Below are 17,083 nucleotides of genomic sequence, written 5' to 3' on the forward strand. Positions count from 1 at the left end.
AGAATGTAGAAATAAAATAGAGAGTTATAAGTCTAGGAGAATGAGAACAGACTATCAGCAGCATTCTCAGCAGATCAAAGATCAGTCATTCACAGTGAGCTATTTTCTCTGAGGCTCAAGAAGCCTCCATCAGCCTAGGTCATTTCATTTTACAACTGGCTGTTTTATTTACAAAAGCAGAGCTTCTCTCTGCATATTGAGAGTAGTGTCCAGGCCATCCTTGATAAACGACAGATATGAACTGAGCTAACTCTTAGGAGTCAGAGATACGTGACCTCTGGGTTAGGCACTGTCTCTGTTATGAGAAACTGGCGCCACCAAAGGGGAGGCATGGGGCTCAAGCATACACTGCCTGGAGGTACCAGAGACAGTGGACAAAGGTACAAACACCAGATTGACTAAAGAGCTCTGATAATGGAGGTTGTAAGGTATGGCAGTCAGTATCTGAGTTTTACCTTGAGTTAGTGTGAAAAACTTCCTGCTGTCTTCTAAGTTCCCAGCCTAGGAACCAATTATTCTAATTTATTAACCCTCTAATATTACTAGCAGTCCCTTCTTCTAACTAATTCCTAAAATTACTAAAGATATCTATTTTCTTTCTTTCTCTCTCTTTATTTTTTCTTTTTCTTTTCCTTTCTTTCTTTCTTTTCTTTGTTTTGTTTTGTTTTGTTTTTCGAGACAGGGTTTCTCTGTAGTTTTGGAGCCTGTCCTGGAACTAGCTCTTGTAGACCAGGCTGGTCTCGAACTCACAGAGATCCGCCTGCCTCTGCCTCCTGAGTGCTGGGATTAAAGGCGTGTGCCACCACCGCCAGGCGACATCTGCTGTTACCCATTGAAGTTAGAATCCACTCCCCCCCTTAGGGTCTCCGTTGACTGTAAAAATTTCTTTGTTCAGACCTAGTGCTTGGTACCCCTACTATAAAAAGATGGTTCCAGAAACTGGCCTTTTGCCACAGACTAAAAAATACCATCTCTGGCTGTGGTCTCAGCTAACTGATAAGCTTCTGTGCCCCGGGGTGTTTTTTTTTTTTTTTAATTTTTAAGTTTGCTTCTGGTTTTCCTGGAATCTGGTTTCTGGAATAAAGTTTGCTTCTGGTTTATTAGACTTTGGAGGTCTGTCCTCATCTTTGTGCGACACCCCCCCCCCACGACCCAACATCAACTTTTTTCCCCTCAATGTTTCTAGGTGTTTCTTCTTTTCACGTTGTTTTCCATATTCCATAACGGTGTAGTATCCAGTTTGTCTTCCTCTACCGACAAAACGACTAGGTCTCCCGGTTTTGTCATCTCACGACGCCTACCTGAAAGGGCTAAAGACACAACAGTAAGATCTTCCCTAGGGGCTCAGCCTGGGAGAAAACCAGGACAGAACACCAGGGGGTGGAAATCCTTGCCTGGCAGGTCTGGAGCCTGCTTCCGGGAAGCCGACCGGAAGCCGCTCCGGGTGCTGCGACAAACCTGACTTCAGGGGCCGTCGTAAAAGTGTCGTCTCCGGCGCGTCGGACTGGCCACAGGTTTCCGCTCGCCCGTGGCCGGGGGTCGGGAACTGCGGGCATTCGTTTCTCTTAAGATGGCGGACGACGAGACAGACGGCGGTGAGAGGATGGAAGTCAGCCCCGAGCCTTCCCTGGCCCCTCAGCCGCCGACCTCGGTGAGCCTTCACCCGCTAGCGCCTTTTGTCCTCTCCCCCAAGAGTCTCCCGCCGCTCCTCGGAGGGTGTGGGGCTCTGCTTTCCATGGCGTTGCTGGGGAAGGGGAGTCCTAGGATTGAAGGACCCCCCCTCCCGCCATAAAGTTAGTGGCTACCTACACACATTCCTGCCAGCCAAGTCTACGGAGTGTAATGACTGTCATCTATTAGTCTCAACGTGCTTAGACACGCACGTCTCTGTTTTGAAGTGGGAAGAATTTGTGCTGTTTGCTGTAGGAGCTGAACTGAGGTTGGAGAAGCCATTTTTCGGTAGACGCATTGCTGACCCCTCTTGTGGATAGGAATTCCGGACGCAGCACCTGGTGTGATATCACATAGGTGCTTGGACTTGAGAGTGACAGTGAGTGTTGCAGCTGTCATGTTCAGATGTCCATTATAGTAGCATCTTGAGAACCCCAGGTCTGGCCCACAGTGAGGGAGTGCTGTCATTTGTCACTGCCTTTTTAAATGTGAAGAAGCGAGAGAAATACCATCAACGAATACTGGAATCTATAGTTGGCTCTTGGATTTTGAAAGAATGAGAAAGCAGAGGTAGTGAACACATTTAAGTCAAATAGTCTGATTGTAGGGAGAATATTCACAGAGTAGTCTAAAAGGTGGGGTCATATTAGCAAATGTTCCTATGTGGTCCCTTCAGACAACGAACTAGTGGGGAGAGATACTTAAGAAGTATTCACTACTGATCATGGCATGTTTTAATCAGTTTGTGTATAGCTGCATATGGAAAAGTGTGGGATATAGATACACACACTAATGCATTATATACACATTTATATATATATATTCATATTTGTTAGTGCAGTTGTTTTATAGTTTTAATAAACTCATCCTTGACTTACTTTACCCCATCAAACATCGTTTTATGAGACGAGAGTGACTCAGAAGTGAGTCAACCACAGGGACTGGAGAGAATGTTTGTCTGTAAGATAAAAACCTGATAGGGACAGACTTGGAATAAGGATATGTACTATGTCAGCACTTGGCATTCTTCCTCCTCCATCCCAAAAAGTAGTTGAAACTCATTTCACCCTAGTAGTGATGTTCAGATGAAAACAACTATAGAGATAAAAAGGGACGAGAAGCTAGAAATGTTTCCAAGTAGGGAAACTGTTTTTGAGTGCTGGGGGGGACAAACGCAAGACTTTATGCATGCTAGGCAAGGGCTCTTGTGAGCTGTATTGCCATCCCTGCAACATCTTAGGTGAAGGCTGAAGGATCACTTAAGTTTAGGAGTTCTAGGCAAGCCCTGGACTAGACAGTGAAACCCCATCTAAAAACATAAATAGGAAAAAGATTCATAGAATCATGTGCTTTTTTATTGTCATCTATTGTAATTATGTTGTAGTCAGAAGAGTTGTAGTTTCTTATTGTCGAAGATGAGTAATGTTTATTTAAAGCTTTGCCATATTAATTCTTTCCCACTAGCACTGTAAAACCCTGTTAATAAAACCATAGAACATCCATTAATTTGGAATCGGAGATAATGGTAGAGAAATTGAGCAGGAATCTGTAGCAACTTCTTCAAAGAGTAATGTACTTCTCTGGACAAGGCATTTTAAGCTTTACAAAGTAGCAAGGAGAGGTATGCTGCAGCTTCAGGGCACTCACACTCAGTCTAGTGATAGATGGAAATGATCAAAGAATTTATACTCAAGATAGGGTAGTATAAGCGGATACAGACCTATAACTGTGAAGCCTAATATCCGCTTTGGGTGTTTGGTTGTTTTTTTTTTTTTTTGGCTTGAAGCTACTTGACCCCAGGGATCATCCTACTTCCTGTCTTTTTTTTTTTTAACTGCTGTTTTCCATTTTGTTCTTCCTACTTACATCTGTTGTTAAGCCAAAGTTGCTCAGCTTGAGTCCTCACCACCTAACCCCCATTTGATTAATTTGTATCACAAATCACTGCTGGGGCTGGTAGAAACAAAATAACAAATACAGCATAGCTTTAATAAAGATCTCCATTCTCGTTAGGGTGCTTTTCTAGTTATAGTTGCTGATTTCCTTAAACTAAATTTCCTTTTTAGATACAGGATCATTTTATTAACATTGCTGTGAGCACTGTCTGTCATAAAGATGGTTCAGAGGTGCTTACTGCACAAGCTTGGACACCTAGTTTGATCATTAGAACCAATGTAAATGTGGAGGAAGGAAAGAACCAACTCTACAAAGTTGCCCTCTAATCTTCATGCTGTGGCACATGTACCCACCTGCCCCCCCACAATAATAATAATAATAATACTTTTTTAAAAATTAGAGTTAAATAACAGTTGAGGGTTATTGGACATTTATAAAAGCCATTATAATATTCACTAAGAGATAAAAATTTAAAAAAATAATTTGAGTTAAAAAAATTCACCAAGAAAATTGATTCTTGGATCTTTGGTTTTTTAAGACTAGGTTTCTCTGTGTAGCCTTGGCATCCTGAAACTCACTCTGTAGATTAGGCTGGCCTCGAACTCATAGAGATCTGCTTGCCTCTGCCTCCTGAGTAGCTCTGAGCCACTCCTGGAACTCACTCTGTAGACCAGGCTGGCCTTGAACTCACAGAGATCCATCTGCCTCTGCCTCCTGAGTGCTGGAATGAAAGGCATGCGCTACCACCGCCTGGCCAATTCTTGGATCTTAAAAGGTCCAAGAAGATACATATTCATAAGCATGCCCTAGCAAGCTACCCATTTGGAAGTTACTAGTTTAGAATTGGTGGTTGAGGCATAAAAAGGAACAAACAATATATTTTTTTTAAAAAAAAATAATTTATTTACTGCTTTGATGTTTTATTTTATGTCCTTTGGTGTTTTGCCTGTGTGTATATCTTTGTAAGGCTATAAGATCTTGGAGTTACAGACAGTTGTGAGCTGTCACGTGGTAGCTGAGATTTGAACCTGGGTCCTCTAGAAGACTTAAAAACTGAACCTTCTCTTCAGCCCAACGAACAATATCTTTAAGGTCAGATTGTGTGCGCATGCACATACATATACCCAGGAATCAAACAGCCTAGGAAATAAGAGTAGGTCAGTGCCATGGAGTGTAGTAGCTTTTAGGAAAGGGTAATTTATTGGATCCATCACAAAGACTGAGAAAATTGGAAATTTGGGATGGTCTGCCAGAACACCTACTTTCTTTGACTGAATTCCCTCCTAAATTTCACCGCCAAAGATGTCTCTCGGTGTGGTGATGTGATCTTTTTTCTCCATCTTTGATGATGTCACTTGGTGTGGTGCTGTGGTCTTTGTCCTATATCACACTGTCTAGGTGATGTCATCCAGCTCTGCAGCTTTACAAACTATATGTGTGCATTTCCTAGCTGACAGCTCTAGGTCATCTCACTGCTGAGCTTCAGAGTCATGAACTCAATTGCTTGCTTATCTCCACTAGAGCATCTGAGAACTGTTTCAGAAAGAGAGGGCAGATAGGAGTTAGCTGTAGTCACCCGAGATATAGCTTGCATTTGAAAATTATCACAGGAAGTCAGAGTATATCGATTTGAGGAAGATTTAAAAAATGTGATAGAAGCAAAGATGACGTGCTTATTAAGTTTAAGGTAAGAAAAACAGATGACATCTGTACCTCGTTTTTGATTTAAGCATTTGTGGTAGATTTTAGGAACAGACCACAGAAAGGCAAATCAAAAGGGTTTTGTTATCATTGTCTCAGTACAGTACACCTCTGCATTAGCTCTTGAATAGAAAATCTCTGTCTTTACACTCGTCTTTGTAATCTAAGTCACTATTTGTTGTTTAGATAACTGTAGCTTCTTAACTGGTCTCTTTCCTTCTACCTTTGCCATCTTACAGTGGGGGTCGGAGGAAGCCCTGAGTGAGTTGAAGTCCTGAGTGAATGTGTGCTGTTGACACAGACAAATGTTTGTCAAGGAACATGGCCTCAGACTCATGGGAAAATGGCAAAGCCTCCCTTTTTCACCACTGCTCCCAAAGTGACGCTCAGAGGGAAGTCAAAGCCTTCTTCTGGTCCATGTGCATGTATTGATAGTGTATACAGAAAATGTCCTCCATAACTCTTCTTCCTCTTCCCCCAAGTCATTTATGGCCTGAAGAGACCTCCGTACAGAGAATGCTCCTATTGAAGTTAACTTATACCATAAACCCCGCCTCCTTGCTTATCTGTCTGCAGTAACCCTGCCTGTCTGTGCTGTATATAATAAACGCATTGAGCTGCAGTTCTGAGGTTTCTCCATCTGAGAGTCCAGACTCTTTGATCCCAGCTTTTTCTCTCTGCGTATGTGTTATTTCTTCATTTCTTTGCCTCCCCTACCTAGTCAGGACAAGTCTCCGCAGCCATGCTGGATGAGGCCTTTTGTTCAGTCCATTCTCTACAGAGCTACCAGTGTAGTCTTTAAGAGTAATCAGTTTTGTGTCAGTCTCTTCAGTACTTTATAGAGCATCTGTCTGGAAAGTCAGTGAACCATGGCGAGGTGCCTTTGCCATTCTTTATGTGCTGCCTTTGAAGGCTGTTTCAAATTTCTCTTGCCATCCCGTCATCTAGTTTCTCTAAAGATGTTGATCCTGTGCTGTAGTCTATGAACGAATTGCCTTTAAGCTTTAACCCATTGTCTCAGGTGGCTAAGACAAAATATTAAATTAAGACTTTATTACTCCCTGGTGACTTACTATGAACTCTTGTATATGAGTCAACATGGCACTTGTAAAAGAAACGATAGCTATTTTTATTTTGGCTGACAAGTTTGGCCTTTTTTCTTTTCTTTCTTGAGATAGGATCTTCTTATGTAGCTCAGCCTGCCCTGTAACTCACAATCTTTTCTTCCAGAATGCGTGCCCCATTATGCATAGCATTCTACAGTCTTTAAAAAAGTGTTACGTCCCCGTAACAAGTGGAGTGCTTGTGGAAATAGGTTCTACTTAAGCAAACAGCATTGAAAGACTGTGGAAGAAAGAGTTATTGTGCTTCCGTAAGCACCCACTTGTTACCCAGAAGCAGTTAGGGCCCTGACCAGAGCCAAGTCCATAGTTCTTCTCAAGTATTTGTTCTAGTAGTTGACTTAATGCTGTTCTTCAAAACAAGGTCTCCTTGACTTAGTAGAGTGAGACCCTAACTACTTAATATGTTTTTATGGACAAACTTTTGAAAAAGCCTTTCAGCTGTTTTTATGCGTAAGCTTAGAAATTATATTAGCCACAAGGAAGTATGTCTTTTCATTTATTCATTTTCAATGCTCACATGCTTTACTTTGAAATCTAAGAAAATATTTGAGTTGTTTTGCAAATGTGTAGTCCATACATCAGAAAGAGCTATAGGAAAATATTGCATTCATTTAAAGACTTCAAAGAAAAGTGTGGTCAGAGATGAAAAAGGAAGACAGTGGCCAAGAGACAGGATGCTTATAAAAACCAGATTCTGGCAGCATACTTACTCCTTTTCAAAAGATGAAAGAGAGAGAGAGAGACCTTGCTTATATTATTAATGCCATAAATATATGGGAGACATGTTTACAGACAGCACAAGGCTAGCAGGAATAATGAAATGGAGTAGGAAAAAGTGACCAAGCATCAGATTAAGACTGACAATATGAAACTTATTAGAAAAGAATTGAAGCCCTTCAAACTAGGTTTGCATGTCCAAAGGTGTCTCTGTGTGACTGACCTAGGGCGTTAGTCGCCACACTCTCCAAGTTGGAGGTGTGACACAGCTGCCAAGAATGTGCTCTTTGAAAGCGGTGATTATGTCTGGGGTCTCATGCTTGAACTTCAGCCTTGTTGTCTGTTTTTAAAATATGAACTTGTCTGCCGGTGGGGATGGCACACACCTTTAATCCCAGCACTCAGGAGGCAGAGACAGGTGAGTTCCAGGCCAACTTGGGTTATACAGAGAAATCCTGTCTCGGGAACAAATAAAGAAAAAGAAAAATTAACCTGTCAAATAGTAGTACAAGGAAGCTTAGTATACCTTTATACCCAAGGATTTCTTGATGTCTCAAAATGTTGTCTCATTGCTAATTCAGTACTACCTGTGAAAAAAAAATCTCCGGGCCTCTCCAAAGGAGGAGGACGGGGTTGGAGAGATGGCTCAGCAGTCAATAGCATTGGCTGCTTTTCCAGAGGTCCTGAGTTCAGAGGTCCTGAGTTCAATTCCCTGCCCCCACATGACAGCTCACAACCATCTGTAACTCCAATTCCAGGAACTCTGACACCCTCACACGGATATACATACAAAACATCAAGGCACATAAAATAAGAATAAATAAATATTAAAAGAGAAAAAAACCTTTGTGACTCACACTTTTAATCCCAGCATTTGGGAGACTGGGGCAGGCAAATCTCCAAGTTCAAGGCAAGCCTAGGTTACATAGCAAGTTCCAGGTTGGTCGGGGCAGCATGGTGAGACTCTGGCTCAAAAAACAAACAGATAAGTAAAATTTAAGAAAGGAAATTCAGAAGTGACAGGCCTCTGAAGACTGTGAATGTTTAGTAGTTGACTTTAGTAGGGGGGTAAGTTGTGGTTTGAACAAGAATCTAGCAAAGTTCCTTTTTCATAATGATGTTCCCACAGGGACATCTGTAGCTGCAGATTTTAGAGTTGCAAACTTATCTTTTAGTCTCTCCATTGGGACGAGGAAAATGTTCGGAATGTCTGGGATTTTAATTGTTGTGAGAACTTGTTTTTATGGTACAGTCAATTAGGAAAACGTTCCCTTAATTCCAAATGTTGTAGAGAAAAATGTTTGTTTTTTTTGTTTGTTTGTTTGTTTTTCTGGTCTTTCAATTTAAACATTTAATTCCTGTTGCAAATGGAAAAATCACTAAAAAACAACCAAAAGGGGGAAAGATGAAACATTTACCAATAATAATTCCTGAGTAACTTTGTTTACTCAGTAAAATACATATTGTATAATTAAAATTTTTTTGCTTAGCATGTGTGTCTGTGTGTTTGTATGTATGAATGTTTGCGACTGCAGGCACTCACATACCTTAGTGAATATGTAGATGTCAGAGGACAACTCTCAGCAGTCAGTTTTCTCCTTATACCTTGTGGGATCCAGGATTAAATTTAGGTCATCATGGCTCCAGCATCTTACTGGCCCTTTTGTGTGTGTGTGTGTGTGTGTGTGTGTGTGTGTGTGTGTGTGTGTTAATCTCGAAAGAGATTACAGAAATTTTAATTGAAAAACAATTTCCAAGTTGGTTATAGTGGCTCAAACTTGTGATCCTCGAATTTGGGAGGAAAAAGCAGAAGAATTGCCATGAGTTCAAGGCCACCCAGAGCCTGTGTAGTAAATTTCAGGTCAGCTTGGGCTATCAAGAGAAACCTTATTTCAATAATAATAATAATGATAATAGAACTCCTATCCCCCTAAGGTTCAGGGATTCTTATGGGAAGGGGACTAGAAAAGGTAGAAGCAATGGACTGTGTGGGTAACTGTAAGGGACAGAGCAGGGAAGCTGCACATATGAATTTACAGTGGTTTTGTCAACATGCACAAAACCTGTGCAAACCCACACCAGACTGAATCATAACATGAAGATGGGAGGTAGACACGAAACCCCACCCTAACCATGGAGCCATTGGCAATGTTCGGTTCTGGAAAAGGAAACTATTATTTCTTAAGAGTGTCCCTGGTTAAGTCAGCTCTAGAGGAAGACCACACATCCAAAAATATTTGGGCAGCACAAATTGATCTTGATGCGTTTAAAGAAAAAAAAAAAAGGACACAAAGTTAGGTTAGTAGGAAAACAGGGAGAGATGGATCTGGGGAGAGTTGGGGGAGGGGAGCTGAATATGATCAAAACATGTATGAATCTCAAAAGAATAAAAAGATTAAAAGCAAATTCTGTAGTTGTGACAGTAGTGGAAACTTTGCAAAAGAGTCTAATTGTACTGTATCTACTGTAATGGTTCTATGAACAGAGTTACAAAGGCTTAATGTCATAATTTGCCTTGTTATTTCTAGCAATAAGTACTTAATGTAGTGACGACGAGAACCTGGGTTGTTTATTTGTGCTGTGCTTGTGGGTACGAAGGGCTTTGAAAGGCAGTTCCTTTCGTCAGGAGCTTCCAGTCTACTTGAAAGGGCTAGAGGTAAATGCTTAAGTTAACCAACGCGCCTTTACTCTCAGCATTCCAGCGATAGAGGCAGTCGGATCTCTGAATTTGAGGCCTGTCTGATCTACCAAAATGCTTTCAGGAGAGACAGGGCTACATAATGAGACCTTGTCTCCAACTGAGACAAAAACAACAAAAAAATATTTGTTAGTATACAGCTGACTCTGGGTTCAGGTCCCAGGATGCTGTGTAAGTGAATGAATATTTGTAATTTAGAACATCAGATATGGGTACAGAGTGAATGTCTTCTGTATAAGTGCTGTATTGAAATTAACTGGAGAGAAATTTTCTTCCTTTATCAGTGAAAAATTATTAAGATAGGCCTTGAGCAGAGCCTTGAAGAAGAGATAAGGGAGAGAGTAGAGGAATGAGAGCTAATAATTAGATCCATGAAAGGGCACTGCTAGCATCCGTATTCAGGTATAAATAAATTGTTTAAAAACATGAATTGTGTATGTGTGTGTGTGTTAAGGCATAAGAATATTTAGTAGTACTCAAGACTTTAGACAGTTGTTAGCTCAGAGGCTCCATTAGAGCCAAGGAAAATTAAAAGGAAGATTAAAGACAGGGCTTCTTGAGTGGTCCTGCTGCCCTGGAGCTCTCCCTCTGTGCTTTTGTTGTAGTTTAATGTGAAATCACACAAATCAGTAAGAGTAAAGTTAAAAGACCTGTGTACTTACATTTGTTTTAGCAGAATAAGCATTGAGCTCCAGGAATTGGGACACCCATTTTTTTTTTGAGGTGCAGATCAAACCCAGTGTCTTGTATGTTACACAAATGCTCTACCGCATAGTTAGACTCCCAGCAACATCTGTAGAAAAATTTAAAGTTTATGTAATTTTTTTGTAAACATAAGATTGTATTAATCAAAATTTGCTTTTTCTACTAGGCAGTATTTTATGGATATATATGTTATATATATTCATACATCTATATATACACATATACATATAATGGTATGTTCTTTTTTGTTTTTTTTTTTTTTTTGTTTTTTGAGACAGGGTTTCTCGTATGGTGCATGTCCTGGAACTCGGTCTGTAGACCAGGCTGGCCTCAAGCTCTTAGAGATCCGCTGGCCTCAAGCTCTTAGAGATCCACTTGCCTCTCTGCCTCCTGAGTGCTGGGATTAAAAGTGTATGTCACCACTGCCTGGCTAGAACGGTATGTTCTGCTGGGCATGGCAGTGTATCCCTTTAATCTGGCACTCAGAAGCAGGCTCATTGGATCTCTGCAAGTTCTAGACCACCCTGGTCTACATAGTGGAGTTTCAAGCCAGCCAAGGCTACATAGTGAGACCCTGTCTCCTAAAAACTGAAGGAGCATGGAGTCATATGTTCTGCCTTGATGGGTAAACTTTTATCTGTAGACATTTAAGCAGACTTCAGCTTTTTCAATTACAAGTATCGTAGTGAATATAACTGGTATTTTTGCACACTTGAACAATGAACAAAGAAATCGTAGATTTTACAATTTCTTTTTGGTTCTTCCATTGATGGGCATTGAGGTTTCAATGTTTTGCTTTTATAAATAATTTTGTACCTGAGATATATGAAATTAAATAAGTTTTAGAATGATCTTTGTAGATAGAACCTGCACACATACATGAGTGCACACATGCACACACACACACACACACACACACACACACACACACATACAAATGTTTACAGTTGAGCAGTGGTGGCACTTGCCTTTAATACCAGCACTCGGGAGACAAAGGCAGGTGGGTCTCTGAGTTCAAGGCCAACCTGATCTATAAGGGCTAGCTCCAGGACAGGCACCAAAGCTACAGAGAAACCTTGTCTTGAAAAAAAAAAAAACCAAAAACCAAAAAAAAAAAAAACCCCACAAACAAACAAATAAAAGTTTACACAGCGTTTAAATTAGTTTTTTCTCTTTGCTGCCATCTGGCAGAGGCAGTATAGGGGAAGACTGGTTTTTTGGCTCCTAGTTCCATGCTCAGGAAGGCCTGCTATCTGGTGATAGGAGCCTGAGGTGACTTACTCACACTTACTCAGCCTGAGGTGACTGACTAGGAAACAGAGACTGGGGCAAAGGGTGCTAAAGGCTGGCTATGACTACCAGAGCCAGTCTCTTGGCTCCCTGCTGCCTCCAGTGAGGTTCTACCTCTTCAGGCTCCATAGCCTCCCAAAGTAGCACCCCCAGCTGAGGACCAATGTTAGAGTGGGGGGCAAGACATTGGGTATTCAAAACTTTTGGAGACCATCTTCAACCTACCTGGCTAAGGACATGCGGATTAGAAAAGTTAGTAAAGAGAGCAAAGACACAAGTGAAAATAATAAAACAGAAACATAGAATAATACTGGGAGGAAATTCCAGTGAATACTGAAATTTGCCTGCAATTAATTTTCCATACACTTTTATACCCCAATCCAATAGGGAGGAGAAGGTGAAAGACTGCCTTAACACGATACAAAGGACAGCTAGAACAGTTACTGGCTTAAATACTTGAGATATCAAGTCATTAATTTTTGAGAAAAGCATTCTGTTTAGGTAGTGAACCGACTCTACTCTAGACCTAGTACTCTGAAGGCAGCCACTCCCTAGGTCAAGCCTCTTAATTCAAAAGAAGAAACAGAAGTAAGCTTGAATTCTCTGACCTGTGGTCAGGGTGGAGTGGATATACCTGTGTGGGCCATCTTAATCTCCAAAACATCAAGGAACCAGGCCCTAGGTGAGGGCGTGTAGCCACACTTGTTAACTTTAAGCAAGCTGAAAATCTCTAACCTTCAGACAAGGTGGAAATAGGCTCACATTTTTGGGCCTCCACAAAACCACACAGTAAAGGCAGACAGTGAAATCTAAATCCTTCCCAGGGCTCTTTGCAATGTTAGTTTAGTTTGAATTTTTTTTTAAGAGACAGGTCTCATGTAACCCAGACCTTGAACTTGGTATGTAGTTGAAGATGATCTTGAACTTCTGATTCTTTTGCTTCTACCTCCAGAGCGCTGTGTAACAGTTGTGTGTCACGATGCCAGGTGGAACCCAAGACTTCCTGTATGCTAGACAAGCAGTCTTCTACTTTAGCCATACCAACCCTTTCCCCAGAGATCTTCTATTTAAATATAAGCATATAAAACATGTCTTCTTTGCTCCTCTGCATAAACAGCTGCATATGGACTCACTAATCTGTGCCTTTTGCTGTTTCTTTAGTTTGTTAGTCCCACGTCCTAAGACAGGGTTTCTCTGTGTAGCTGCCTGGTCTTTTGTCTTTTATTTAACAGTATAACTTGAAGAATATTATACATTGGGACATATATCTCATACTCTCTAGCTGTGTTGCATATATGGCTAACCCACAATTCAATTATTGAAAAAACACTTGTAAGTTTATTTATGCATTTATTTTTTATTGATTCATTTATCTAATGAGTGTGTGTATATGTGTGGGTATGCAAGTACCACAATGTACTTGTAGAGATCAGAGCACAGCTTGCAAGTATCAGTTCTTTTCTGAGACCGTGTTAGTGCAAGTCATCAGGCGTGATGGCAAGCATTTTTACTTGAGAAGCCATCTTGCTGGTCCAATTGCTTCACCTCTTATTTTATATTGATGAAGAATAAAATATTGCAAATTGCTTTGAAAGTACAGAATTATGCCATTATTTGTACTCCTTGATCATTAAAAATTTACTTGGTATCTGGGTGTGGTGGTGCACACCTTTAATCCTAGCACTCAGGAGGCAGAGGCAGGTGAATCTCTGCATTCAAAGCCAACCTACTCTATAGAGTGAGTTCCAGGACAATGAGTACTGTCTGGGGGTGGGAGGGGGCTGGGGGAGACAACTTGGCTTTAAGGGTATGGCGACAGCAAGTACTTTTACACAGAGAAACCCTGTGCGTCGGCGGGGGTGGGGGAGGAACCTGGTTTAAGGATGTGTCCCCTGGCAGGCCTGTCATGCTCCAGTGTATGGACAGCACAAATTGAATTTAATGGGTTAGAGATTCGTACATAAAGGAAAAGGGCACAGAGTTAGGAGGGGATGGGGAAGCAGGGGTGGAGATGGGGGAGGGTGGTTGTGAATATGATCAGTATCGTTGTATATGTCTCAAAGAATAATATAAAAAAGGACTTGTAAAAGTAAAAGGAGTCTAATTGTCATCTTTTCTTCCTTTCAGTGGTGGGATCAACAAGTTGATTTTTATACTGCTTTCTTACACCATTTGGCACAGTTAGTGCCAGCAATTTATTTTGCTGAGATGGACCCAGATTTGGAAAAGCAAGAAGAGAATGTACAAACATCAATATTCACTCCATTGGAATGGTACTTATTTGGAGAGGATCCGGATATTTGCTTAGAGAAATTAAAGCACAGTGGAGCATTTCAGTTGTGTGGGAAGGTTTTCAAGAGTGGAGAAACAACATATTCTTGTAGGTAAGCCTCAGACATCTATAGGATTCGTTATAATTTATGGGTTATAGTTCACATCATGCCTCACAATGTCTTTTCCCTGATTCCCAGATTTGTGTATAGTATATTTACTCTTTTTTTTTTTTTTTTTTTTTTGATTTTTGAGACAGGGTTTCTCTATAGCTTTGGAGCCTGTCCTGGAACTAGTTCTTGTAGACCAGGCTGGCCTTGAACTCACAGAGACCCACCTGCCTCTGCCTCCCAAGTGCTGGGATTAAAGGCATGTGCCACCACCGCCTGGCATAATCTATGATTTCTTATTAAACATTTCTCTTACTCTTTTTTCTGTTCTTCAAAAGTATCCAAGAAATAGATCTTTGCATTGTGTACATGGAATGTAGTCAGCATACTTTACCTGAAACTTTTGATATCAGGTATATTTCAGAATTCTGACTACTTCTTCAACAGCATCTTAGGACCTTGTAATCAAACAGCAAGATTTCTGTAAGAGATCTATGAGTATTCATAAAGATATACTTATGAGTAACATAGAGCCTGTGCTCACATGTCATGCCAAACACACACACACATACACACACACACACACACACACACACATATACATACATACATATATGTGTGTGTATGTATACAGTATACACTTACTTATCTTTTAGATAGGGTTTCATTCTGTTGCCTTTGCTGGCCTAGAACTCAGTATGAAATTACAGGCCTGAGCTCCAATATCCAGGTTTTGTATATGTGTTAAAATGTATGCTTGTGCACATTTGTTTGCTTGCTTGTTTTGCTTTTCACCACTAACTGAAATTTGGTTCAAACCCACAAAGTAACAAAACCTTCCAGAAGTTTTGGTTTTTAGAACTGTAGGTCAAGGGTTGTGTGGGAACAGCTGGAATAGAGGTTAGTGTAAGAGGTCAGTTGTCTGGCAGGTGTAGACCTTTTGTTTTGGGTAAAGGAATTGTCTTAAATATCATTGTATATCAGAGAAGTTTCTTACTCTACATTTCTGCTTGAAATTTTTGATTTTTTTTATACTTTTAATTTTTATTTATTTATTGAGACAGAAACATATTATGTAGCCTTATCTGGCCAAGAACTCCCAGTATTGATCAGGATGGCCTCAAACTCAGAGATCTACTTGGGACTTAAAGGTGTGCACCTCCATGCCCAGTGGAAATTTTTGACTTTAGATGTTAGCACCACTTTTTGTTTTTCTTCTTTGTTTACTTGAGGTCATTTAGGTTATAACTATGCCTGTTTAGACTTTATCAGCAGAGTTTCATGGTTTATGCTTTATTGTCATTTTAGTCTTCACTGAGTATGTATAGTTAATAGTTTTGTGTATCCTACAATGTTTTTATTTTATGCATGCATGTCTGTACACCATGTGTTTGCCTGGTATCACAGAGTTCAGAAAGGGGACCTCTGGAACTGGAGTTACAGGCAGCTGTGAACTGCCTTATGGGTGCTGAGAATTGATTCCAGGTCCTCTTAGAAGAGCAGCCAGTGCTTTTAATCACTGAATCATCACTTCAGCCCTTGGTTAAGTTTTCAAAAACAGTTTTTTTATTTTGTTACTTTCTCAAGAAAAAAAATAGTTAAACTCTTGCATTTGTATTATATTTTCTATATTGTATAACAATTTAGTTTTTTCTTATAAATTTTAAACCAAAGCACAGTTTGAACTACAGCATATAAGCATTTGTAGCCATCATCTTTCCAAAATTTCTTGGAAACATTGTGACAAAGAGGTTAGTGTGTAGAAACCATGGTTGCAGTTAAACAGGCCACAATGTCTAGGATAGTTCCTTTTACCCCAAGAAAAGATTTTCTAATTAATTCAAGCGTGGTAGTAGCACCAAGGGAGATGATTATAGAGATCTACAAGTTGTCAAAAATAAATAAGTAACTGTGGGGTACACAGTCCAATACATTCTCAATACAACCCTTATATCTATGCAACAGTCTAGAAAAAGTGGGGGTGGAGGTAGGGGGATTTTAAGAGTCAGAAGACCAGGGCACCTGATGCTAGATAGTGTCTTTCTAAACATGACAGGGAAGCTACACCCATGAAATCTCAACATTACAGTGTCCCAAATAAGATCTGCTTAATGATAGCACCAGTTGACATGCCAGCATGGACAGGAAGATTTCACAAGGTCTTACCCTAGATCAAGTGCTGCAGGTAGCCAGTGACTGCTGAGAGAGGGAAAGCCTGTCTTCTCCAGGGACAAGCTCCCTGGTGGGCAGCCCCAAACACATCTACACATGAGCAACACTAAATGGACTTAATAGGGTGTATGCACGTACATGTGCACGTGTGTGTGTGTGTGTGTAATGAAGAGGTCATGAGTTTGAGGGGAAGTGAGAGAGGACACAGAACAAGTTGCAGGGGAAAGAGGGAGGCATAGAGATTATGTGAAACACAGTGTTCATGTGGAATTCTCAAAAATAAAATTTAAATTGGAAACTACTCTAAACAGATTAGAATATATATTTTTACAGAGAATTTTAAGAATTTTGGACAATTTTTGTGTCCTATCAGCTGTTTAAAATTCACCCTTTTCCCTCCCCCTTTCCTCCCTCCTTCAGTCCTAAAATTCCTTTTGTGTATGTTTTTTTGAGACAGGATCTTAGTATGTAGCCCCAACTAGCCGTAACCTCACTTTGTAGCTCCGGCTGTCTTTCAGCTCTCAGCAGTCCTCCTGCCTTGGCCTCGAGAGTGCAGAGAGTGCAGATGTGTGCCACCACACCCAACTCGGATTTTGTCTCTTCACATATTTAAAAACTTGAATTCTGTACCGTGTAGTAACTTATGTTTCTCTGAAAATATGAAATAGAATCGTGTTCTGTAAACATTTGTAAGGAAAGAGTGAAAAGAGATTTTTGTTGACATAGAG

General features: G+C 40.5%; 1 protein-coding gene across 1 annotated transcript in view; it reads left to right on the forward strand.

Annotated features, from left to right (window-relative positions):
- The first annotated feature begins 1,439 nt into the window (after positions 1 to 1,439).
- Ubr1 (ubiquitin protein ligase E3 component n-recognin 1) overlaps positions 1,440 to 17,083 on the forward strand; it is a 120,403-nt gene continuing 104,759 nt past the window's right edge. Inside the window, exons 1-2 of the mRNA XM_048460096.3 lie at positions 1,440 to 1,651; positions 13,930 to 14,186. Coding sequence (XP_048316053.1) covers positions 1,571 to 1,651; positions 13,930 to 14,186 — 338 coding nt within the window. The 5' untranslated portion in view covers positions 1,440 to 1,570. The remainder of the gene's footprint in view (positions 1,652 to 13,929; positions 14,187 to 17,083) is intronic.

This window comes from Myodes glareolus, chromosome 10 (genome assembly GCF_982192425.1).
Source record: "Myodes glareolus chromosome 10, mMyoGla1.1, whole genome shotgun sequence".
In the NCBI taxonomy this organism is placed as follows: domain Eukaryota; kingdom Metazoa; phylum Chordata; class Mammalia; order Rodentia; family Cricetidae; genus Myodes; species Myodes glareolus.